This window comes from Equus quagga, chromosome 14, assembly GCF_021613505.1.
Source record: "Equus quagga isolate Etosha38 chromosome 14, UCLA_HA_Equagga_1.0, whole genome shotgun sequence".
NCBI lineage: Eukaryota > Metazoa > Chordata > Mammalia > Perissodactyla > Equidae > Equus > Equus quagga.
Genome location: NC_060280.1, coordinates 23,391,839 through 23,418,267, shown reverse-complemented (window position 1 = coordinate 23,418,267; position 26,429 = coordinate 23,391,839). Strand labels below are relative to the sequence as shown.

Genomic DNA, 26,429 nt, shown 5'->3' with positions numbered 1-26,429 from the left:
CATTTGGGTATTCTCTTTAGTGGGACACCATTTTAAAATCTATGCCTATTTCTTTAGAATTTGGTTATTATTTTTTATAAAGTTGTAAAACTTTTTATAGCCTGTGTATGAGATCTCTCTCAGCTATATGTCCTGAGAATATCTTCTGCCACTATGTGAATTGACTTTTTACTCTTTACGTGGTGCTTTTTGAGGAATTCAAGTTTTCACATTCAATGAAGTCCAATTTATTAATATTTCCCATTAAAGTATTGTTCTTTATATCCTTTTGATGAAATATTTGCTGAACTCAATAACATGAAGATATTCTCCTAAGTTACTTACAATATTTTTTATTATTTTACCTTTACATTTTGGTCTATGATCCATCTAGAATTTAGTTTTGTGTCTGATGTGAAATAAAGATCAATTTTTCTATATGAATATCCCAGTTAATCCAGAACGATTTATTGAAAAGTCCATCTTTTCCACACTGTTTCATGACTCTTTTGTTGTAAATCAGATATTAGTGTATAGATGAGTCTGTTTCTTGACTCATTCATCTACTTTTCTATCCATGTGCCAATACAACACAACGAAAATTGCTATAATTTCATAATAGTGAATATTGCTATATGATAGGGCCAATACATCATCTCTAGAAGTTCAGATCAAAATAGATGAAGATTCCAGATTGTAGGTCATATCACAGATAAGTAGGTCCATCACAGTGGCAAAACAAAGTGATCAGTGGAAAAAAGTTGGAAATCTTTCTGGATTTTTATTGACATGGCTATCAAATCTACTGAAGGTGCCTCAAGGAGGAATGAAAAATAAGAGATTAGGAAAAGAGAAAGGACAGAGATTTAAATTTCTTACTGCCTGATATAGGGTCCAATTCTTGTCATTCTAGTAGTCCTGCAAGGCAGAAACTTGCTCACTAATTCCACTCCACAACCTCAATATTCAAAGTTGAAATACCCTCATCTGCTATCCTGCTGGGGTCCAAACACTTTTCTTACAATTTATATGACATGATGCATCAGTGGCTTGATCCACCACTTTATCATTTTACCAAAACCAATCGCCTTCAACATTGAACTGTATCCAATTTTTATGGAACTGTACAGGAGGTCAAGTCCATCTCCAGGCAGCCAGCCTGCAGAGAATCAGCCAAATTAACCCTGTTTCCTATCCATAATATATCTGAGGAGATTTTTCAAGCTTCCCTTAGAAACTTACTTTAGAATTCATAATGCAAACAAGTTGTCCTTTATCTCCTTTATAATTTTCAATCCGTGCCACATATTTTACACACTAGCACTCAGCCGTCCATCCTCCCATCCACCCAATTAAACGTGTCAAGCAGAGTCCAGGAACAGAACAACTGATTGCCCTACCCTTGTGGATTGCTTGTTATAGAGCAGGCTCTGCGCTAGGTCCTGAAATATTTGTACTCAGCGGTTCTCAAATGCCCACTTAATGACATGAAATTACCTCTTTGAAGCTGGATGACTTTTTGTTTTAGCATTTTTATTAGCAAAGGCTATACATAACTTAGAAGACTGGACATTGGGAAAAATTTAACAACATATCATATGTCAATAAAATGTAATAATAAATAGCTACGGAAGCATGAAGAAATACCTTTAAATAGCTCTAAATGAAATAATAAAAGCTAGTACCTGGGTTAGCCCCTGAGAAGAGGAACCAGAGAAACAGAGGTGTGTGAGGTGAGGGAGACTTTTCTACTACATACGCTTCAGTGAGCACTCATAGAAACGATGCTTCCACATGAAAAAAATAATAATCTAGACACAGACCTTACGCTCCTCACAAAAAGTAGCTCAAAATGTATCAAAAACCTAAACGTAAAACACAAAACTATGAAATCCTAGAAAATAACATAGGAGAAAATTTAGATGACCTTGGATATGGCAATGACTTTTTAAAATCAACATCAAAGATACAATCCATGAAAGAAAGAATTATAAGCTGGACTTCATTAAAATTAAAAACTTCTGCTCTGCAAAAGTCAATGTCAAGAGAATGAAAAGACAAGCAACAGACTGGGACAAAATATTTGCAAACAACACATCTGATAAAGGATTGTTATCTGAAGTACACACTCAGATAACACTCAACACTCAACAATAAGAAAACAAAAACCCAATTAAAAAATGGGCAAAAAACCTAAAAGGGAACCTCATCAAAGTAGACATAAAAATGGCAAATAAACCTATGGAAAGATGTTCCATATCACATGTCATTAGAAAAATACAAATTCAAACAACAATGAGATGCCACTACACACCTATTAGAACGCCAAAATCCAGAACACTGACAACACCAAATGCTGACAAGGATGTGGAGCAACAGGAACACTTGCTCACTGCTGGAGAAAATGCACAATAGTACAGTCACTTTGGAAGACATTTGGCAGTTGCTTACACAACTAAACATATTCATACCATATGATCGAGAAATCGTACTCCTTGGTATTTACCCAAAGGAGCTGAAAATTTATGTCCATACAAAAAACCTGCACAGGGATGTTTATAGCAGGTTTATTCACAATTGCCAAAACTTAGAAACAATGAAGACACCCTTCAGTGGGTGAATGGATAAGTAAACTGTGATTCATCCAGACAACGGAATATTGTTCAGCCCTAAAGCGAAATGAGCTATCAAGTCACGAAAAGAGATGAAGGAAACTTCAATGAAAATTTCTAAGTGAAAGAAATCAGTCTGAAATGGTTACAGACTTTATGATTCCAACTATATGACATCTTGAAAAAGGTAAAACTATGGAGACAGTAAAAAGCTCAGTGGTCGCCAGGGGTTAAGGGGTTAGGGAAGGACGAACAGCACAGGAGCCTAGAAGATTTTTAGGGCAGTGAAACAACTCTGTATGACACTCCAATAATGGCTATATGTCATTATATATTTGTCTAAACCCATAAAGTGTATAATACCAAGTGTACAGTACCAAGTTTACTAAGGTAATCTGTGCGTTCTGGGTGATAATGATGTGTCAATGTAGATTCATCAATAGTAACATACGTATCAGTCTAGTGAGTGATATTGATAATGATGGGAGCTATGCATTTGTGGGGCCAGAGGGTGTAGGATAAATCTCTGCAGCTTCCACTAAATTTTTCTGTGAATCTAAAACTTCTCTAAAAAATAAAGTCTATTAAAAATATGGTGCTTGTAGTATCATTTTAAAAATTGTTAAAATACAATAGCGTTTAAAAAATAATAATAGTTGTTTCTATTTCTTCCAATTGAATACAAAAAGTTCTATTTTTACTTCTTTTGGGTTGTTTTATTTTCTGTTTCTTTTGTTTTAGATAATACTACAAAAAGGAGACAACAAAGCACATATGTATGGTAGAAGCCTCGTCTCCAAGCATGACTAGTAAGAATGTAAAGATGGTATTAATGACCTAGAATAGGGTATTGTAGCAGAGCTCTCCAAATACCTACAAAGGTCTATGTTCACAAGTTAACTATAAACCCTCTAAGTATGTTTGTGGATGGATTTATATTAAATAATTTTTAGATTATAACATTCAACATGCATATATAGAATATTTTAGGAATTATATCCAATGGCCTAGCAATATTTATGATGGTCATATTTGCTTAAATAAGATTATTCAATTTGTTTTACTTAATGCTCACTATTTTGCATGATCTTCATTCTTTCTTTTACCTCATTTCTTGATTAACTGAAATATGTTTGACTAGTTGTCTTAGAACACATATTATTATAATGCATAAAATGTTGTATATTAAAAGGTTTTTTTCTCTGTGTGGTTGTGTTAAAAAAGTAAGATCATGTAGGTTCTTCAGGTTGTTTCCAGTTTGGGGTTATTACAAATAAAGTTGCTATGAATATTTGTGTACAAATCTTTGTATGAACAATTGGGTTTTTTTAAATTTTGGGGGGTAAATATTTAGGAGTTTATTAGTTGGGTCATATAATAGGGGTATGTTAAACATTATTTTTAAAATTGCAAAACTGTTTCCCAAAGTCTTTCTTCCATTTTGCGTCCAACTAGCAGTGTTGAAAATTCCGGTTGCTCCACATCCTTGCTAATATTTGATATGGCTAATCTTTAATTTTAGCAATTTTTGTAATGCTGTTTCATGTGGCTTCAACTTGCATTTCCCTAATGACCAGTGACAGTGAGCATATTTTCACATGCTTATTGATCACTTGCATATCTTTTTGTGAAATATCTATTAAAATTTTACCTTCATTTTTTTATTTTTTTTATTTTTCAATTAAACAAATATTTGTTGAGTGCCTAGCAGTCAGGTACTGTGCTAAGAGCTTGGGATACAATGGGAATAACATAGATGCACTTCTTGTTCTATAAGAGGCTTGTAGTCCCGTCGGGGGGTTCAGACAAATAAACCTTACAATGTCCATCTTCGAAGCTCCTGCATAGCTGCAAAGTAACATTAAATAAATCATATCATGAAAATAAATATTAGGCAATATGTTAAAATATGTAGTAAACATTGATTTTACAATAACGCTTCCCTTTCCAATAAGATTCATAATAGAATTTCTTTACAAGCAAAGTTTTTTGGAATTTTAAAATAGATATACTACACTATGCACACACACACACACCCTCAGGAACATTCAGAAATACCATTTTTAGCAATTCTAGTTTTATAACCAGGATGTGCTTGAGCTGAGATGTTCTCGATGGTATGCCTGATAGAGAAATACGGTTTGCTAACTGTGATTTCCTCTCTTTTTAGCCTTGCCATCTCACGGAATGCCTTTTCTTTTTTAATTTTAGGCTCTTCAGACTTCCTTGTATTGTGTCCTTCTTTCCTTCAAATCCCTTGCAAATCTTGGAGTAAAATTTGCACAGTTCCGGAGGTAATTCTCCTTGCTCTCCATTTCTCAATTTTTGTGGGCAACTGGATCCTGCTGGTGGTGGTTGTGAAGAGCTGACACTTGTCTAACCTCCATGGCAATTTCTTTCTCACTAACAGCGTTATCCCTTGAAATTATACTCAAGTGTTTCTCTCTCCCACTATATCAAGGTTTCCCAATCTGGAATAAGTTCAGGAGTTCTGTGAGCCCCCCTAAAACTGTGTGCAAACATGATTTCTAGTTGAATGCATTCTTTTTTCTGGAAAGAATATCTATAAAGAACACGTTTTATTATGGGATATCTTCATTTTTATAAATTGGGTGTTTTATCTTTTTATTATTGACCTGTAAAAGTTCTTCATAAAATCTGCACACAGATCCATTATCTAATATATATGTTGCAAGCATTTTCTCTCAGTCTGGGCCTTCACCTTTTCCTTGTCTCAGTAGCGTATTTTGAAAAGAAATACATACTTTTTTTATTTTGATGAAGTCTATACAGTCAGAGTAGGGACTTGTGGAGGTCAGGTGATCAACGAAGTTTTAGCTCAGGTCCATCTCACAAGGGTCTAGTGGGTCCCTGAAATCATCCTGTGGTTATTTCTCCAGTTCCAGAATGCTTAATTGGAATAGACATATTCCAACTGGCAGAACTTCTTGTCCCAGGAGGGTCAGTCTTCCGTTCTATTCAGACTTTCAACTGATTGGATGAGGCCCACCCATATTATGGAGTTCTCAGTTTTGCTATGTAACCAGTTAGGTTTAAAAGACTGTCAGCAAACACGTAACTTGACTTGGGTGATGAAGAGGCATCTTTGCACGTTTTTTGGTGGTTCACAACAAAGATGAAGCTCATCGTGTGCAACCGAGAAAAGGTTTCGGAAGTTGTGCCTCAATTTTTTCAATCTCTCTATGTTTACCTATTGTATCTGTTTCTTTCTTCTGCTGTGCTTTACTTTGACCTCACTTAAAACCCATGAAGTCTCATGAGACCTTTCAGATACTTGACTCTGTAATTGCTGCAGTTGCTATTTTGAAATTTATAAAAATGGAGTACAAAATGATGCCTATGGTGTTTTATTGATTATTTTCTTCCCTGTGGTTACATGGTTAAGGGAGCCAACACTTGTCATGGAATAAATAAGATCTGTGTTTAATTTCTTTGATTAGCACTCCTGGAACCCACACCCTGAAGCACTGTGTAGTTGCCTCCGTTACAACTCTCATAGTTCTTGGGACTATAGCTGTTCTCTGCCATAATCAATCAATTCTGTATAAAGAGACAACTTAATAGCACTTGAGTTGCATTAAGACTTTATCTTCAAATTGTGACTTTAATATCCATTATAGAAATAAATGGCACCTATTTATTTAACAACAAAATTTATATTTAGTCTAGGGACAAATATTTGCTGTGTAAATTCATCTTGAATTTGATACTGCCCATTGGTGGGGAAACATTGTGTTTAACAGCATATTCTGTAGAGCATTTGCTCTATAAAGCTTAAGGACACTTCCCTTTTTTAAGGATGGAAAGGAAAAAATATTTGAAGACTACTTTCAAATCAAGTGTTCAGTCAAACTTTCTTAAAAAGGAAAACTGTCACCACTCGATCTCGGATCTGCTTGGTTCTCACCCCATAAATAATGGGGTTAAGAGCAGGGGGGATGATCACATATAAATTAGCCAGGAGGATGTGGATGTAACGTGGAATATCGTGGCCAAATCAATGTGTCATAAAGGAGAAAAACGCTGGAGTGAAGAAAGCTAAGATGACTCACACGTGGGAACCGCAGGTATTAAGAGCTTTGAGTCTGGCCTCCCAGGATGGGATCCTGAAGACAGCATGTAGAATCTTTACATAGGAGACAGCAATCAAAATAACATTGAGAAGTATCATAGAAATAAGGATTAATCCAAATAACACATTGACCTTTATGCTGACACAGGCCAGGCGGGCGATGCCCATGTGCTCACAATAGGTATGGGGTATAATATTATGTCCACAGAATGAAAGCCTCAGAAGGAGAAATACAGGTGGAAAAACCAAAACAAAATTTTTCAACATTCCTACTCCAGCAATAACACAAATAGTTCTGCTGGTGAGGATGGTATTGTATCAAAGAGGGTGGCAATTGGCAATGTAACGATCAAAAGCCATGGCTACAAGCATGAATGCTTCAAAACCTGTAAATAGATGTATGAAGAACATTTGAGCTAAGCATTCCCCAAAATTAATCACACTGAGGCCAAACCAGAAGATGCTCAGCATTTTGGGAATGGTGACAGTGGACAGGCCGAGGTCAGTGAAAGCCAACATGGCCAATAAGTAGAACATAGGCTGGTGAAGGCTGTGCTCAATATGGATCACAAAAAGGATGATGAGATTCCCTAAGAGGGCAACCAGATACACTGTACCAAATGGGAAGCCAAACCAGAGCTGCATATTTTCCAGTCCTGGGATTCCCAACAGTAGGAAGGATGAGGGATGAATACATGAGATATTGGCTGGAGACATATTGCTAAGGGATTCTGATGGTCACACTCCACTCATCTGAAAGAATATTTAGTTCTATAAAGGCTTCTCAACATCTCATCAATACTGCTCACTACTGAATAAGAACAAAAAGGATGTAATTAGTACATTTTCTCTAGAAATATAGAAGAAAAATTGTGTTTTCCCTCAACTTCTCTTCTCATTTACTTTCATTGACATATATGGCAAATGAAGAAGAATATTCCTTAAGAAATGAATAGATATTTGGACATTGGGCAATGATAAATTGAAATGGCAAGCAATAGGATGTTGGAGTATATGAGGAAGCCATTTGGTGTAAAACTAATTCGGCCTGACTTTGTTTTTTCCAAAAGGGCCTGACTGTGGCTGTTGAGCACGCATTGTATATCTGCTTTAAAACATTTCCTATGGCAAGAACAAATAGCCTTAAGAAAAAGGTGCAACTTCTCCCCAAATTGGCATTTCCTTAGGGATAAGCATCTTTCCTTAGGCTAGGAACTGATTGCTGCACTCACCTTTGATCACCCAGCTCACCTGTGACCACCCAGCTCGAGACAACAGACCTGCCACCCTGCTGTATTCACCAAGACAGCAGACTTACCGCTGTTTCCATCAACCACTGTGCCAACAGAGCAGTCTCGCAACTATTGTAAAAGGGCCATTTCAATCCTATGTGAAATATCCTGTTTGGGGTTATATAACCACTCTGTGCACCCCACTTCTTTGGTGCCCTTTCTTCCTTTAGGAAGAAAGGCCCCGGGCCATGGTCCTCAGATTTTAGCTCAGAATAAACTCACCCAAATTTTCATTTATAGATTGGTTATGGATTATTTTCGTCAACAGTCAAGATAACCTAAATTAATTTTTTTTTTTAAAGATTTTACTTTTTCCTTTTTCTCCCCAAAGCCCCCCGGTACATAGTTGTGCATTCTCTGCTGTGGGCTCCTCCAGCTGCGGCATGCGGGACGCCGCCTCAGCGTGGTCTGACGAGCAGTGCCATGTCCACGCCCAGGATTCGAACCGACGAAACACTGGGCCGCCTGCAGCGGAGCGCGCAAACTTAACCACTCGGCCACGGGGCCAGCCCCTAATCTAAATTAATTTTAGTGAGAATGTAGACCAAGCCAGTTGATATAAGATTCTATATTAGGTTCTAACATTTTGAAATACTTAATTATAAATTGAGAGAACATACATTAATATCCCACTGACAAATGATTACAACCTGTGAGCGATGACAATATTGCAGATTTCAAAACTCTCCTTTAAGATAATTTATTTAACTAGAAATGTGAGTCCTATATATGGCTCTGGGCATTTCCACTTATAACCAATGGACCTTATTCCTGCTATTTAAAATGGCCTATCTTTCTTCTCAACATGCTGATAAATAACTTTCATTAAAATCTAAGTATATTTTTTTCTGCTTCTAAATTTGTTTTATTACTTTTAACTCTTGTCATCAATCAATGAAGACATATGCTTTGTTCTTTGAAACAAGGACCTTGCCTTATAAGGTCACTAATTTCACAAAATTCGATGCAACATAATTAATCTTAGATATATAACCACCAGTTTTTAGAGAGATTGACTCAAGCTTAAAGCACTGACTGAACCCTTTATGCTTCCCATTTATTTCTCCTATTCCTCACGGCAGACAACTTGGGCTCACTTCATTTCTAAATAATGCATTTCATTTCCAACTCCATTCCTAAATAGGGAATCATGGATATTATTATTATTATTATTGTTATTGTTATTATCATCACTATTATTGTATTGTTATTAGAATGAGGAGAACAATTATAAAAATAATATTATTAAGCATTTAGTATCATTTATTTTGATTCCAAAAGGAAATTTCAGGCAAATTATATCACTTGCTACTCACATCATCCACATGGGGAAAACAGGACAGATTCTGGTTCCTGAATAAGTGCATCTCTTTTATGTCTGTATCAGAGGTGCATGTCTCTGTTCTATAAACAAAGCTGCTTTGTTATAGCCAACCAGCTCTCTGACCTCCTGGTATTCCTAGGGTTCTGCTGAAATGCATTTGTTCACTGGACTTTGGTTGAGTCTCAGGCATTTAGCCCTTTATTCAGTTTCTTTAGGTACATTGCCCATCATGATTAGCACCTTCAGGTTTCTTCCAAATTTACTCTTCCTCATTCTCTATTACCTCTGGCATATTTAGCTAACATAATGGTCTAAATTCACATTTCTAGAGAAGAAGGAACCAAAGTTGAATACGTTATTAATTATGATACATGAAGAACAGCTTTTTAGGGCCTGGCATTTGGCTGAGTGGTTAAGTTCATGTGCTCCTGGTGGCCCAGGATTTTGCCGGTTTGGATCCTGGGCATGGACATACTACCTCTCATCAAAACATGCTGAGATGGCCTCCTGCATAGCACAACCAGAAGGACATACAACTAGAATATGCAACTATGTACTGCGGGGGGGGGGGGGGGGGGGGGGGGGGTCTTTGGGAGAATAAGAAGAAAAAACAATAAGATTGACAACAGATGTCAGCTCAGGTGCCAATCTTTAAAAAAAAGAAAATGAAAAAAGGGGTAGTCCTTTGAAGAGGATCAAATAGTATTAATAATGAGAGACATGACTTCTGTCTAGAAGCCAAGGAATTTAGAATGTTGCACAATATACCACGCACTTGAGATTTTAGGAAATCACAGTAGAAGATTTTAAGAATAAAAGAGCATGACCCTATGAGAGAAAAGAAAGGATGATGAAATCTGTGATATGGGAATGTACCTGTTGGAGGGATTCCCCAAGACAGACGTGAAGAACCAGTATCATCCTCCTAGTAATCCTCCATGTCTGCACCTTAGTTACCCATTCTTGGAAAGGCCTTTACTGAACTCAGTATGTTGCCTTTGTAATATTCTCTCCTAGGGCCCTCTTCTTCTACTCCACATCTCTCTGTATGTTTATTTAATCAGTATCTGAGTTCCCATGTAATTGTAAGCTTCATGCAGAGTTACAAAGGGGGCCAGGGAGTAGTTTTATTCATTATTATTCGTCTAGCACAGCATCTGGCAGGATAGCTCCCACTCAATACAATTGTTAATGAAAAATTGAATAAGTAGGTAATTACTAATTTTAACTCTTGGTCAAAAGGCTTCATATTAGAAGGATGGGAACAGAAATAACACAGTATATCTGGCAGTTAAGGATGGAGAAATGAGGAGAACCAAAATCCTCATAAGATATAAAGATAATTCTTTAATGAGAGGCTTTCTTGATAAAGGGGGCTATCAATGGGCCTGTGACGTACTAAAAGGAGAATATCAGGCAGAAATTCTGGGGAGAGTTTAGTAAAAGAAAGTGATCATGAAAATCAGAAATAGAAAGTAAAATATAATTGATAGACGTAATTTATTCTTCTTATGGAAACTCCTGACTATTTTGCAGCTCTATGACCTCAATGAAACATCAATAAAATAGTCTCATGGTGGTGCATGTTACAAAATCTGAGTTATTCTATCTTGACAATGGCAACTTGTTTTCAGCATAAAAATCATTATTTACTCTATATTAGAGTGCCTAAACAAATAGAATTGTGCAAGGGGCAAAAGGATCATGCCAGGGATTTGTGAAATCTGTAATCAAAGACTTGTAGACTTGTTGGACTTGTAAGGAAATTCAGGAGACCTCCCTGTAGAAGAGAAATAGAGTAGGAGAGAAAATAGGAGAAGAATTGCTGCAAAACAACCTCATTCTGCCTGTCTATCTAGGAGATACTTATTCTCTTTGTCTTGGAGATCTTTATCCCTACATAGAATGAGCAACAAAAGTTCAAGAACTGTGTTAAGACCAGAAATATGTTCCCTCAGGTATTCTGCAGTCCTGGGTAAAGGGGGAGCTCTCTGAGATCAGAATTCTTCCTGTGCACGACACTGAGCAGGTCTAGTTCAGAAGCAACTGCTATAGAAATATTTCAACTCAAATACAATCCACCCCCCCAACCTGCACCAAATAGATAGACAGGTGGATACCTAAATAAATAACACATGCTTATGATGTGGGAGAGGGAAAAAGGGTCATCTTACTTTTTCCTAACCAGACCCTGGTATTAGAATAATAGTAAAAGATAGATAAACTGGAAGAGTCAGTGAGTAATGCGTGATTGAGTTCTGCCTATAGCCGTGTTCACAGGAAAGGAAAAGTGATGTTATTAAAAAACCTCTTATTATTTTTCAACTGTTATATGTTTTATCTACAGCCTATATATTTAATACTAATATTGCTTGATAATATGGAAGATAAAGCAAGAATGAATGTGTATGTATACATGTAGCCATACATGCACAATTCAGAATGCAAAAAATTCATTGTATGCTTTTAGGAAGATACATACTATTTGGAACTGAAGGTATAAAAATATTGATGCTCTTCACCCTTAGTGACAATAAAATAAAAATAGAAAATGTATTGACTTGATTTTGAAAAATTTTGAAAATGTCATTTTTTTGGATACTAAATACAAAAAACATTCTGAAATAATGAGTAACAAGACAAAGTTCAGTAAAATTAGGCTAAAAGAGAGAATTAGAAATGAGAGAGAGGGAAAGAGAGAGAAAAAAAGAGGGAAAATAGATGAGAGAAACAGAAGAGGAGGAGAGAGAAAGTCAACAATACCTCAACAAAACAAATTGCTTGTTTCACTTAGTTCCTTTCTTTTTATTTTTCTTATCGTTAAAAATAGATACACTTGTAAAAAAATGAGAAAACTCTAAAATATATAGAATTACCTGAAATTCTACAAATTAGAAATAAGCATGTTAAATATTTTGACTTATTGCCTCCAAATGATATTTGTATCATATATAAAGATACTGAAGGGATCATCAATAGATCCAAGTTCAAATCTTCCCAATCTATATGTTCCAATACATATGGCAGCCGAGGCTGTACCCAACTCACCAGGCTCAGGTATAGCCAATATTGAAAGAATCCACCATCCGGAGTAATCACTCCTCCAGGTATCTCAGCGTCATAACTGTAGCTCAGGGAAGAAAGTTTATATGATACTGAAAATCCTCTCCCTGAGCAGGAGTAGCTGCTCTTCTGGGGCTCCATGGGAGCAGAGCATGAAAAACGATGAATTCACAAGTTCCCACCACAGGTTTATGGGCATAAAAAGTACATGGCAAAGGAATCCTTTGGGGTTTTCAATTTTTTCCCCTTAGGTTCCCAACTTGCGAGAATTTCTCACTTTCCAGCACCCCACCATTTCTAATTACTCTCCTGCCAGCAGTTCCATAATAAGAGTACCTGAGCCAGCCTGTAATTTCCCCATCTTGTTACCCAAAGCTATTTCATTCTTTAATCATTGTACCATTTATTTTTTCAGTAAATATAATTTACTGATCTACAAGTCAGGTAAGGCATTGAGCACTTACTGAAGGTTAAGCATGTGCTCAGCTATGTTTTGTATTTGTAAATCTTTCCCCCAAGAAGCTTATGTTCTGGTTGCATAGATAATACTAACCACGTATAAATATGCAAATAATTGCTTTAAGCTGTTTGGCGCTAACCTTAGAGCTACAGAATATTGGATAACCAGTAAGACTTCCAGGCTTTCTAACTCAGTTTCCTTTAGAAAGAAGTTGGAAGGTGGCACAATAAAAACTGCAAACTAGGGGCCAGCCCAGTGGCCTAATGGTTAAGTTCAGGCACTTTCTCTTTTGGCAGCCCAGGCTTTGCAGGTTCAGATCCCAGGCGTGGACCTAGCACCACATCTCAAGCCATGCTGTGGTGACTTCCCACATAAAATAGAGGAAGATTGACATAGATATTAGCTCAGCAACAATCTTTCTCAAGCAAAAAGGGGAAAATTGGCAACAGATATAACTCAGGGTCAAGCTTCCTCACACACAGACACAAAAAACTTCAAAGTAAGATAGAAACAGATATTATTTGAGAACATCACAGAAAGATTAAATACTGTGTCTGGAATCATGGGAGACCAGTTTTCTTTTGAGAAAGAAAAAAGTAGCTCTGACAGCTGTCAGCTGTCAGCTGGCCTGGCATTAACATCTTGATCATGATAATGCCCACTTAACATGAACAATTTCATGAAACATGAACATCAGACAAGATCACTTTGTGTCAGTAATGATGGAGCGAAATCAAAACAGGATTCTTTCATAATCCTGTCAGAGGAGAGACAAAAACAAAAGCACTGCCCCCCCCCAAAAAAAGGTGTCCTTCTGGCTAATAGGGGTGACTATGGCTATTGTATCAAATGTAGCTTTAGCTCCCACTCCACTCCTCTCACCTTCTATATAAAAATTATTAAGATGTGGAGTTTCCCAAAATTTAAACATAGAACTACTAAACAATCCAGAATATCTCATATATTTTTATGTACATCTAATTTACAGATTTTATAGATTTATATGATGGAATTATATTCAGCCATGAGAAAAAAAAATAACCTGCCACTTGCGCCAATGTGGGTAGACTTGGAGGACATTATGCTAAATGAGATAAGCCAGACAGAGAATGACAAGTGCTATGATAACTCTCATACGCAGAATGTAAAAGAACTGAGCTCAAATAAACAGAGTGGAGGACCGGCCCGGTGGCGTAGGGGTTAAATTCGCTTGCTCCAATTTGGCTGCCTAGGTTTGCTGGTTTGGATCCTGGGCGTGGACCTATGCACTGTTTATTAAGTCAAGCTGTGGCAGATGTCCCACATATAATGTAGAGGAAGATGGGCATGGATGTTAACTCAGGGCTAATCTTCCTCAAAAAAAAAAAAAATACACAGAGTGGAATGGTAGTTACCAGGGCTGAAGTTGGGAAAATGGGAGAGATGTTGTTTAAGGGTGCACACTCGCAACTAGTAGATAAACAAGTCCTGGAGATCTAATCACGGTACAGTGATTATAGACAGCAACACTCTTTTAAGAACATTAAACTTACTAAGAGACTAGATCTTAATTATTCCCACCACCAGAAGAAATAATAATTACATGACAAGTTAGAGGTTGTAGCTAACGCTACAATGACAATCATATTGCAATATAAATGTGTCAAATCAATATGTTGTACACCTTAAACTTACACAATGCTATATGTTAATTATATCTCAATAAAAAAAGATACTCAAGAAAACAATTAGTCCCTTTTCTTGAAACCACCTACTTCTGAAAAGCATCCCCCAAACAAGCACAAATCCAACACCAAATCCTTCCATGCTCTTACTAATACTACCACCGTGTCATCAGTGTGTGTGATTTCCCTTGTTGTAGCAAGTAATAAATTGTACTATTATTTTTTTTAGTGGTTGTTGACTGAGGGCATTGATATTTCCTATGCGTGACAGTATAAGCTGGGCCACATTCTGAGCAATAATTAGCATTCTCAGGGCTATTTTTAAGACATTCCAATAGATTGTAGACCTGCCTCACTGTGTTTTTAATTCGCATTTCCCTGGAGTCAAATGATGCTGAGCATCTCTTTATGTGTTTATTTGTCAGCCATATAATTTTCTTTGATGAAATGCCTGTTCAAATCATTTGCCCATTTTTTGAATGGGTTGTTTTTTTCTTATTAGTGAGTTTTGAGAATTCTTTATATATTCTGCATACAGGTCTTTCATCATATATGTGCTTTGCAAATTTTTTCTCTCAGTCTGTGATTTGCCTTTTCCTTTCCTAAAAGTGTCTTTTTGAAGAGCAGAAGTTCTTGTTTTTTAATAAAGGTAAATTTATCTTTTTTTTTTTTGTCTTTTAAGAGTAGTGGCTTAGTGTCATACCTAAGAAAACTTTGCATTAGCTAAAGTCACAAACATTTTCTTTCTTTCTTTTTTTTTGGGGGGGGGAGATTAGCCCTGAGCTAACTGCTGCCAATCCTCCTCTTTTTGCTGAGGAAGACTGGCCCTGAGCTAACATCCATGCCCATCTTCGTCTACTTTATATGTGGGATACCTACCACAGAATGGCTTGCCAAGCCGTGCCCTGTCCGCACCCAGGATCCAAACTGGTGAACCCCGGGCCACTGAAGTGAACGTGTGCACTTACCCGCTGTGTCACCAGGCCAGCCCCTTCTTTTATGTAGTCTTCTAAAAGTTTTACACTTTTAAGTGTTATGTTTAAAATTTATGTTCATCATTTATTGAGATATAGTTTAGTATACTTTATAAGAAACTACTAGGAAAATGCATAAAACAGTAAGTATAGGATTAATAAATCTTCACAAATTGTCAACATCAAACAAGTCAAAACAGAATATTACCAGTAATTCAGAAGCCACCTCATATCAGCTCCCAGTTACTAATACACCAAATAACTACACTCCTGACTTCTAACACCACAGACTAAGTTTGCCTGCTAGGAAGCAAAGGATTTTTTTTCTCTTGGAAGATAATAGAAAATAATCAATTATCAGAATAAGTAATGTAGTATAAGATGGGGATATACCATAAACAACTCACTCTGTGTAATCAATTTCTGCACATACATTGCTCAAAACAAACCTAACATGTTAAATCAAAAATTAGAAGAAATACTGAGGGGGAGAGAAAGGAGCTCTATGGAGACCGCATGTGACAATATTCAATTTCTCAAGGGGAAGAATGTTTCATTGAAACATTTTGATTTTCTGTGTTCTCATTGTTGGAAACTTTCACATTGGTTTATGTGAATCTGATTTGAAAATTCAACCCTTGTGTTGTCTCTCTTGTTCTTGAACTTAAAACAATTTAAGATTTTTAAAATTTAAGATTGCGAGATTTGTATATATATAAAATCTCAAAGTTATATACACAACTTTTTTCTATCTGGATCATTTCACTCAATATGTTGTTATACTTCTAGTTTGTTCATTCTAATTTCTGCATAGTATTTCAATGTTTAAATATATCACAACTTTATGTATTATACTATTAATGCATATTTGAGCTGTATCAATGATTGATTGTTATATTTAGTGCCTTATGATCATTGAACATATGTAACATCTTTTCTGGGTATATATCTAGGAGTGGAATTTTTCAGTTACAGGCTATACACATGATTAGCTTTCTGAGATGCTGCCAAACAGTTTCCTAAAATGATTTTAGTAATGATTTTGCCTTCTCATCAGCAATGTATGAGGATTCCAGTTGCTCCTCATATTTGCTACTACTCAACATTTTTCATTTTATTCATTCTGGTCTGTGTATAGTGGAACTGCTTAGGGATTTTAAATGTGATTTCCCTTATGACTAAGGAAGTAGAACATCTTTTCATGTTTACTAGAAATTTAGATATCCTCCTCTGCAAAATCCCCATACAAGTCCTTTGCTAATTTTTCTAGGTGGTGGTGTTCCTTTTTCTTATCAGTTTATAGGAGTCCTCTATATATTCTGTAATACAAGTAATTTGGTTTGCCTATTATCCCGTTAATGGCATATTTGATAAAAGTTCTTAATTTTAATATACACTGACCAATCAAAATGCTTCCAATATTGTTAGCATGTAAATGTGTATGTCCTTGTGTCTTATTTTAGAATCCTTCATTATTTCAAGGTTATGAAGATATTTTCTCTTTTTTCCCAGAAGCTGTATTGTTTTTCCTCTAAAGTTTACGTCTACAATTCATTTGGGAAGAATTTTTTGTATGACAGGAGATAAATATCAAGATTCATTACTTTTTAATATGAGTCTCCAGTTAATCCAGTATCTTTTATTGAAAATATCATCTTTTGTCACTGTACTGCAATGTTATCTCTGCCATAATTCAAATAAACATATATCTGCAGGTCTGTTTCTGGCTCTCTATTGGACTGGTTTTCTATACTTGCACCAAAATCACATGCTCCCAGTTGCTATAGCTTTGGGAAAGATCTTGTTTTTCTGGCAGTGTAAGTCTTCCAACTTTATTCTTCAGGAAAAACTTGGTTATTGTTAGCTATTCTTGGTTAAATATATATTTTGACAGTTTCCTGTCCAGGAGTATGATATCATTCAAGACAGGCTAGATTATGGTGAGGTAACATCCACCTCCTCCCAAATTTCAGTGTGTTAAAAGATTAAAAGTTTAGTTCTTGTTCATACTACATAACTAGTGCAGGCTTTTGGGGTGGGGAAGGACTCTATTGGTCATTCAGGGATCTATTCCGATGAAGGCACCAGAATTTTATGACATGGCATCTTAACAAAAGCTCAGGGTACACAAGAGCATGGATAAAGAAAACAGGGAAGCACACATTCACTTTTAAATGTTTTCTCTTAGAATTGACACAGGTTAGGTGACTTCTACAAATATTTTACTCGCCATAGCAGGTCACACTGCGAGAGGTTGGACACATGTAATCCTCCCATGTTGCTGGAAGAAAAAGAAAACTGGAAATGTCAGCAAACACCAGCAATGTCTAACCTAACTATACCAAGCAGATAGTTTTATTATTCATCCTCTGATTACTAAAACACATATTTTCAAGCTGTATAGTCTTCCTCTAAAAAGGCTTCAGAAACTTTTTTCTTACCATGACTATTTTATCCAAATGTCTAAATTGCTGTAGATTAATGTTATTAATTTTTATATATACTCATATCTGAGTGTGATAATACTATTTTCTTTTTTAATGTACCAGTAGATGAGCTCTTCTGTTGTCTATGTAGATGGCTAAAGTTTTCCTACCTTATCTAGAGTCAGAGTTTTTAAATATACAAGGTGGTTTGACTTAATTCATTTGTCTGATATCTGTTTGTTCAATTGCCCTGGTATGTTCTCTTGGTCTACTAGATTTTCTAAATACAAAAATTTACCTGTATCTATGAATATTTTTAGCAAGTATGATATATGAATAACCATGCTGTCCTGTTCACAATATTTTTGTCAGAATTAACTACAAGTTTATAAGGCGATATGTAACTTTTTAAACTTCCCTGTGAGATTTTCCAGCCATGCAGTAGAATTTCCATGGTCATAAATTGATGATGAATTAGAAGTTTTAGCTAAAATAAAAGTGATAATATAACTCTGGAAGACTCACGTGAATGTAGTTTCCAATAACACCTCCTTTATGGACTAGGTCAATAATTTGCCATATGATTATTATATAAAGCGAAAATAAGTCGAATGTATTTCTAGTTTTGCATGGCTATCTTCAATATATTGTCCCAGTATTTGGAATATTTAGTGAATATTATTAGAAAGTTTCTAAAAAACTCTTCCCAAACATAAATTTGTATGTAATTTTATGCATGACGTTCTTAGCCTTAGTAGCCTAACTCTTCCATGATGGGTTTCTCAGGACATAGGATTCTGTCTTCCCATCCGTCTATCATCAAACAGCCACATACAACTTAGTACATGCAGAAGTTTATAAATATTAATCCAATAAATAGATCTTTCATAATTTATGCATCATCATCCCCTACTCTATTTTACTTCTAAATGCCTGGCTTCTTCTGTTTCCCTAGGTGCCTGGAGCCAAAATATCAATCATAATTTGCTATGGAGAATTTTCTCATTCACAATTTACTTATATGAAACTGCAAATATTAAGAGTAACCACATCATTGAATTCACATAAAAAAATAGATATATTAATATAAGTAATTATTGAGAACAGGAAATGCTAATGAGTTAAATAATGTAATTGTTATAATTTTCAGAATCCTGTCACCAAAATTATCTACAATTCCTGAGGAAATTTCATTCTGTTGCTTTCATATTTCTTCTGGTGATTCAGTAATTGTGCAATTTTAAAACTACTTGACAATAATCGATCTCCCACTAACAGTTGGATTTTCAGATGAACCATTTAACAATCTGAAGCATCAAACTTTCATCTAAAAACTTGTGAAGATAGTACTTACTTTACAGAGCTATCTTGATGATCAAACAATATAAATATAAGCACTTATTTATTTATATAAAAATGCACTCTTTACAGATTATAATGTTATCATCAATAAACTCATTATTAAACTTAAAAGATTATGGGGAAAGGAATGTCATTATTGTTCATATTCACTTTTCTCTCTGCCTTCTATCTTTTTAGACAATAAATCCCTTCTAATGAGCTTATGGAGAAAATACGAACTGTAGGACATTCTAAGACTACTGATGGTTAACGATCTTTCTAAAAAAAATCCATGAAACTCGCTCCCTAATCTTCTTGGTCCTGATCCCATAGATCACAGGATTGAGGGCTGGTGGAACAACCACATATAGGTTGGCTAAGAGAATGTGAATATATTGAGGGATACTGTGGCCAAAACGGTGTGTTAAGAAAGAGAAAAATGCTGGTGTGAAAAAGGCTAAGATAACACCAATGTGGGAGCCACAGGTGTTGAGAGCTTTAAACCGGGCTTCCCAGGAGGGCAGACAGAAGACAGTATAGAGGATCCTGACATAAGAAAGAGTAATAAGAAACACATCTAATAATAAAATAGACATATCCCCAAGACCAAATATTATGTTGGCTTTGATAATAGCACAGGCCAGACGGGCAATGCCCATGTGCTCACAGTACGTGTGAGGAATGATATGGTGCTCGCAGAAGGGCAACCTCAGGAGGAGAAATACCAGTGGAGCCACCATACACAAGCTCCGCAGAATAGCAATGCCTGCAATGATGCTGATGATTTTGTTGGTGAGGATCATAGTGTACTGAAGGGGTTTACAAATGGCAATGTAGCGGTCAAAGGCCATGGCCACCAATACAATGCTCTCCATGGCAGTGAAGAAGTGAATGAAGAACATCTGGGAAAGGCAGCTTTCAAAAGATATATCCCTGAAACTGAACCAGAAGATGCCCAGCATTTTGGGGATGGTGGCTGTGGACAAGCCCAGGTCAATGGAGTCCAGCATGGCCAGGAAGTAGTATACAGGCTCATGGAGACTATGTTCAGTCTGGATCACAAACAGGACAGCAGCATTCCCCAGGAGTGCAACAAGATACACAAAGAAAAAGGGGAATCCAATCCAGACGTGCACATCTTCCAGGCTTGGGATACCCAAGAGGAGGAATGAAGAAGGATGGAACTGGGTGTCATTAAGAAGAGACATTCTCTCTGTCATTGTTGGTGATTATGCATATCAGTATTAGATGCTGACTTCCCATTAGTGACACTTGCTCCACTTCATTATTTTTCCAGACTCCTGGTAAAATGCAAAATAATTTTGAAATATTCATTTTCTCCCATTCAATGTTACCAAAACTTTTCTGCCATCCTTACCTGAACATCAGATGGAGAGCTAGTTTCACTCTTTCCAAGATCACTCCTATTCAACCTTTTAGTTGAACAAGAAGAGAAAGGAGAAGACTATCCATCAATCAGGTGAATATTCAAGGTAAGGAGCAGAAATAATAAAGGTTTTTATTCTTTGTATCTGGTGGTGTTATACATATTGCATTTAATGTAAATGAAAAATGCTTTAGCATATGTAATCCAACCCATTCTTCTATTGGGGAACTTGAGGACTATTTATATATATACACATATACATGTATATATAAATATGTATTTGTATGTACATATGTATGTATATATGATGCATATATATTTGACTGAATACTTCTGTCTATTTGAATCTGAAGTCTGAGACCTCAAATTTACTTTTGTATATTCATGCACCTAAAACTACTTCACACACACATTTTCTCAGAAAAAATGTTGATTAAATGAATGAGTTGGAAGAAAGTGATAACAGCAACTAGCATGACCTAGAAGATTAATAACACAATTTCCATCTTAACCAGGTCTTCGAAAAGTCATTTTCATCCAAAATATTTTGGAACACTAATAAAGACAAGAAAATGGAGTTTTACACAGGAACTTTTAAGTTAGGGTGAAACTTGGACTTATAAAATTTTTAAGTTGAAATGATCTTATTATACATTGAATCCATAAAATTTCGAATTAATCTAAGAATGTATCTCAGGAAGTCGAATCAGGAATACCTAAAGAGTTTCTAATATTTTGAGCTCTACTCTATTCAAATCTTATCTAATCCTTATTATGCATGGAAAAGGGAGACCAGCAAAGCTGTCCTCTATTCCAGATCTTGATGTTTTACTGGATGTCTCCTTTTAAGTACTAAATAAAAAGGAATTTATTGGGGGCTGGCCCCATAGTTGAGTGGTTAAGTTCACACTCTGCTTTGGCAGCCCAAGGTTCACTGGTCCAGATCCTGGCAGTGGACCTACACACCGCATACCAAACAATGCACAAGACAACCCCCCAGGACAAAGAATTACTTGGCCCAAAATGTCAGTAGTGCCAAGCGTGAGAAACTCTGCTCTATATATTTCCATCTTATCTCTGCCTTATTCCCAGTCGATGGCATATATTATTATGAAATGACCTGATCTATCTACATGTTATCACATTTCTCAGCTACCTTCTAACTTTGTTCTTGGGTCTTATTAAAAATAAAACAAACCAAAATGAAACAAACTCTACTAGCCTTTACAGTTATGCTTCATGATTTATTCATTCATGAATTCCTTTGTTCAAGGACATACATGTTTATCTCATTTGCTAAGCCTGGCAAAGGCAAGATGCCAGGAAAACATAGTCTTTGATCTCTTGATGTTCACACTTGGTCCCTACTATGTAAGGTGAGAAAAAGTAGCTGAGCTGATACAGAGTTTTCTTCTGCACCTCAGAGGGTCTCATATGTGGGACTATGAATACAAAGAGATATATGTACATGTAGAAACATATGTAGCCATGATGGCTTATGTGTATAAAATTTGCAATGTCCTAAACTTGTCTGTGTGTTTTCTTTATCCTTTTCCCAACTTTTTATTGTTCACTTATTTTCCATCCTTCTCTATATCCTGGCTTAGCATGAACTCATTCCGCATTACCCATGCTATTTCCCACAGCCCTAACTAAGGATAACATAGCCTTACCTTGCTTTCCAAATATCTCGAGAGAATGCACTCTGAAAGCATCATCTGGCATCTCTCTGGGTACACACTTTCCAAGGCAAGGAGTAAGCATTTATATTGGTGCAGTAGCCCTGCTTCCTGTGGTATGCAGACTGTAGCTCCCTGGGTTCTTGGAATAGATTAGGTGATATTCACTGGGGAGTTCTCTTAAGAAACCTCTCTCCCTGCACTGGAATGATGGGGCAATAGTCATCTCCTCTTTTCTTTCCAATGAGATTCTCTATCTTTTCTGCTTTCCAAATTAAAAGCCTAAGCTCTTGCTTAGCACCTGAGCTGTTAAAATGATTATCTGCCATCTTCTTCAATGACATGTTCCATTAGTCTTCCTTGGCTCTTTTTTTTCTAGATCATCTCTGTTACAGCTTAAATATGATATGCCTATAATTCCTTTGCCCTACTCCTCATGAAACATTTAGGTGAAAGACTTGATAAAGCAGCAAAGATGTGAGGAGCCAAGACCCTGAGGAGAAGGACGTTCAGTAAAGTGAGCCTATATTCTTACTCATCATTACCTCACCAGTTGTTTAATGATTGCAGGACCAGCGGAATAGGCTGATGACCACGGCAGAGGGAAGCCACTTAGATACAAGGAAACTTGTAGAGCCCCAGACAAGAGAGTCTTAGCTGAGTCGATCCATCCACCATCCCAGCCTAGGCCCTAGACCTACAAGTGAAGAGACTAGCTTTGTATCACGTAGCCCCAACAGTCACAGTCTCCAAGTTCTTTAAATTGATCTCATACATCTGAGCTACTCCAAGACTTTAGATTTTCTAGAGAGAATAAGAGCCTTCCCTGCTATGCTTTTTCTGAATTTCTGACCTACAGAATCTGTGAACATAATAAAATATTTGATTTGTTGTTTTACACTGAGTTTTCAGGTTCTTGACACACAAGAAAAAAAATAACAAAAACAAGAGAGAATCTTCTACCACAAATTAGATTCCATCTTAATAAAATCCAAAAAATATGTCATTGGTTTTGGAGCTGTGCATAGAGTGAAAGATCCACGGACCTTAAGGAGACTGAAGTGCGGGTGGGAAGAAAAATGAGGAAGACAGAATTGAGAGCTGTAAGAAAGGGGATCATTTCAATATAAGGAAAGAAAGTTTGGCCAAACTGTTGTCTTCAGTAACATGGAAAATAGAAAATATTTATACAATGAACTGGTGGATTTGGCTAAAGAGATTTCCAGGCAGAATGTTGAAAGTGTCAAATGGTTTATTTTATCTATGTACAATAAAATTCAGATAGAGAGAGACAAGTTAAAAAGGGGATTATTCAGTTTTCAACCAAAATTTAGAGGAAATATAAAGGAGCCAGGAATTGCTGGTTTCCAAAGTCAAGCCAATTTTCATTCTTATCCTCTCCTCACTGCAAAACATTCTCAACATAAGAGATGGTTCCAAGGCAAAGATCGAATTAAGAGAGTGACTATAAAATCTTTGTTAAGATCTCAAAGACCTAAGTTAGTTTCTCATATACCATTTCTGATAGATTAAAAAAAGGCTTCCAGGATCTTAAGTTTACACTTTATAAACTGATGCGGGGTCAGTGAGCCGAGGAGTCAAAAGAAAGATTTTTTAGACTCTTAAGATCTGGCAGTAGTGCTCTTTTATTTAGAGAATAGTATAGAATAGCATGGGGACAGGACCCATGGGCAGTCAGGGCTGCTGCGTGGGAACAGGACCCAGGGACAGTCAGAGATGCTGCTGGCATGGGGAGCTGCTGTCCCCCGCCCCCCACCCCCCAATGCTGCAAACATGGGTGGAGAGTAAGGCTAAATTTAAGGCATAGGTATGTGAGTTATCTCTTTACAAGAAAAAGGAAAGAATATGTAAAAAAGTTAAAATGGTATCAGTGCCCATAGGGTCTGGCCATTGGGCCTCCCACAACTTTTAGATAAGAATCAAACCGGATTGAGTAAATGGCAGAAGTCACTGCTTAAATATTATCTTCAACTAAAGACAAAGGAGGATGTTGGGGGGGGGGTGTCAGTTACATGAGGTTGCCAGACAGTAAACAACTTAAGTTCTTGCCTTTGGCATTGATTAAGAGTTTCTAGAGATAAGGCCACCCGCCTTCTTCCTGGCACAGAGAGGGAGGCATCTTCACAGATAGAGGTTTCCCTTAGAAATGTAAATGTTTCCCAACAAAGGGACAAGCAAATTCCACTCCTCGGAGCCTGCTTCTCATCTGTAGTTTTAAAATTAACCAGCCTAAAAATCCTCATCATAAACCCTCTTTATTAACCTGTAAGGCTTCTAAGAAACTTAATAATATTACCCCTATAGCAGCCTCACAGAAGGTCTAAGGTAGAGAAGGACTTATCTTGAAGTGAATTTTAATTATGGATTTTGTTTAATGGACTAGATTTGTAAGTTGTTACATAAGAAACACACAAAATTTTAAAGCAACTGTTTGTAACACCATTTGGAATCTTTCTGGAGCACATATTTTAACATACTGAAGAGAAGATATTTAAGCTTTTATTAAAACTCTGATTCCCCTGGAGTACTATTCTATCTTTGAGACTTTGACATAGTTTAATTAATATCCACTAGAGAGTCTCTTTTGGAAACTCTTTCTCCCTACACTGAGACTACAGGACAAGAATTTTTCATTGCTTCTTTATTTTCCCAAATAATCTATTCTTTTACCAACATAATAGAATTTGTATGATCTCTTCTTTCCAAATCGCATTTCAAAGACTCTGTCAAAAACTTGGTTTATTAGCTCCAATCCTATCCTATATTCTTCATTACCTTGTCCATCAATCTTCTCTCTCTCCTGTCCCTCTCTCTCTCTCATTTTCTCCCCATCCCTCCCTGCCTTCTCCTTTTGCTCTCTCACTCCTCCTTATAATAACGTTCTCCATGGAATGAAACTCGACTAATCTATTCATCTCTTTCCTTTTCCTTCTTTATTCACATTGATGTGGATTAAGGCTGCCCCAGCTAGAGAAGCCCAAGGTGACCTGGCCTACATGCCAAACTATACTACCCAGTGGACTTTTTTTTATGGTATGAATTAGGGCTGCCCCAGGGAGAGAAGCCCAGGGCATCCTCACCTACATGCCGATCTATATGGCCAGATTCATATCTAAAGTTATATGACCGCACAATAACCAGACCCCATCTGCACTGAAATCATTTAATGACTTTTTACATCATTTTTTTTTTCTCCAGTAAAAATAAGTCACGTACCCATGCCTTATAAAATTAACCCTAACCCTCAACTCAGGGCAGCAGCAGGAGCTCTGACTGCCCGTGGGTCTTGTCCCCATGCCAGCGGGGGCAGCAGAAGCGGCAGCAGCAGAAGCTCTGCCTGCCCATGGGTCCTGTCCCCATGCTACACTATTCTCTAAATAAAAGAGCACTACTGCCAGATCTTAAGAGTCTAAGAAATCTTTCTTTCGACTCCTCGGCTCACTGACCCCGCATCAACATTACCCAATTTAAACTTCTTAAGATGGTCAGTTTGCCCTTGAAATATTCTTTAAAGCCATCTGCTACCACTCACTCTTTCCTTCACTCCAGGAACATGGCATTTTACATCTTTCTTCAAATAATATCAGATAATTCTTAACCCAGTTATTTTGTCATTTTCATCCATGCAACCTGGAGCACCCTTTTCCAGCGCTTTCAAAAGTCTTTTCCCTCACTTCACTCAGTCCCTCATCAAATATCTCTACCTCAAAGAAGTCTTCCCTGACCTTTGCATTGAAAGTCATCCTCCCAACTCTATTCCCTTAGCCTGCTTAATTTTTCTTGACAACATTTACATCTAAATAAAACTGTATTGTACTCATTTCTCTCTCATTCTTATAAAGATATTAGTTCCTTGAGGGCAGAGACCATTGATGCGGGGTCAGTGAGCCGAGGAGTCGAAAGAAAGATTTCTTAGACTCTCAAGATCTGGCAGTAGTGCTCTTTTATTTAGAGAATAGTGTGGAATAGCATGGGGACAGGACCCATGGGCAGTCAGAGCTTCTGCTGCCGCCAGTTCTGCTGCCCCCGCTGGCATGGGGACAGGGCCCATGGGCAGGCAGAGCTGGTGCATGGGGACAGGACCCATGGGCAGTCAGAGCTCCTGCTGCTGCTG

At 36.8% G+C, this 26,429-nt stretch overlaps 1 protein-coding gene and 1 pseudogene across 1 annotated transcript; both read right to left on the bottom strand.

Moving 5' to 3' along the window:
- Positions 1-6,459: 6,459 nt before the first annotated feature.
- On the bottom strand, positions 6,460-7,401 carry LOC124225421 (olfactory receptor 52E8-like; annotated as a pseudogene).
- A 12,084-nt stretch (positions 7,402-19,485) lies between these two features.
- On the bottom strand, positions 19,486-20,448 carry LOC124252255 (olfactory receptor 52E8-like). The gene has a single exon (XM_046685543.1). The coding sequence runs from the start codon at positions 20,446-20,448 to the stop codon at positions 19,486-19,488; it is 963 nt and encodes a 320-aa protein (XP_046541499.1).
- Positions 20,449-26,429: the final 5,981 nt, after the last annotated feature.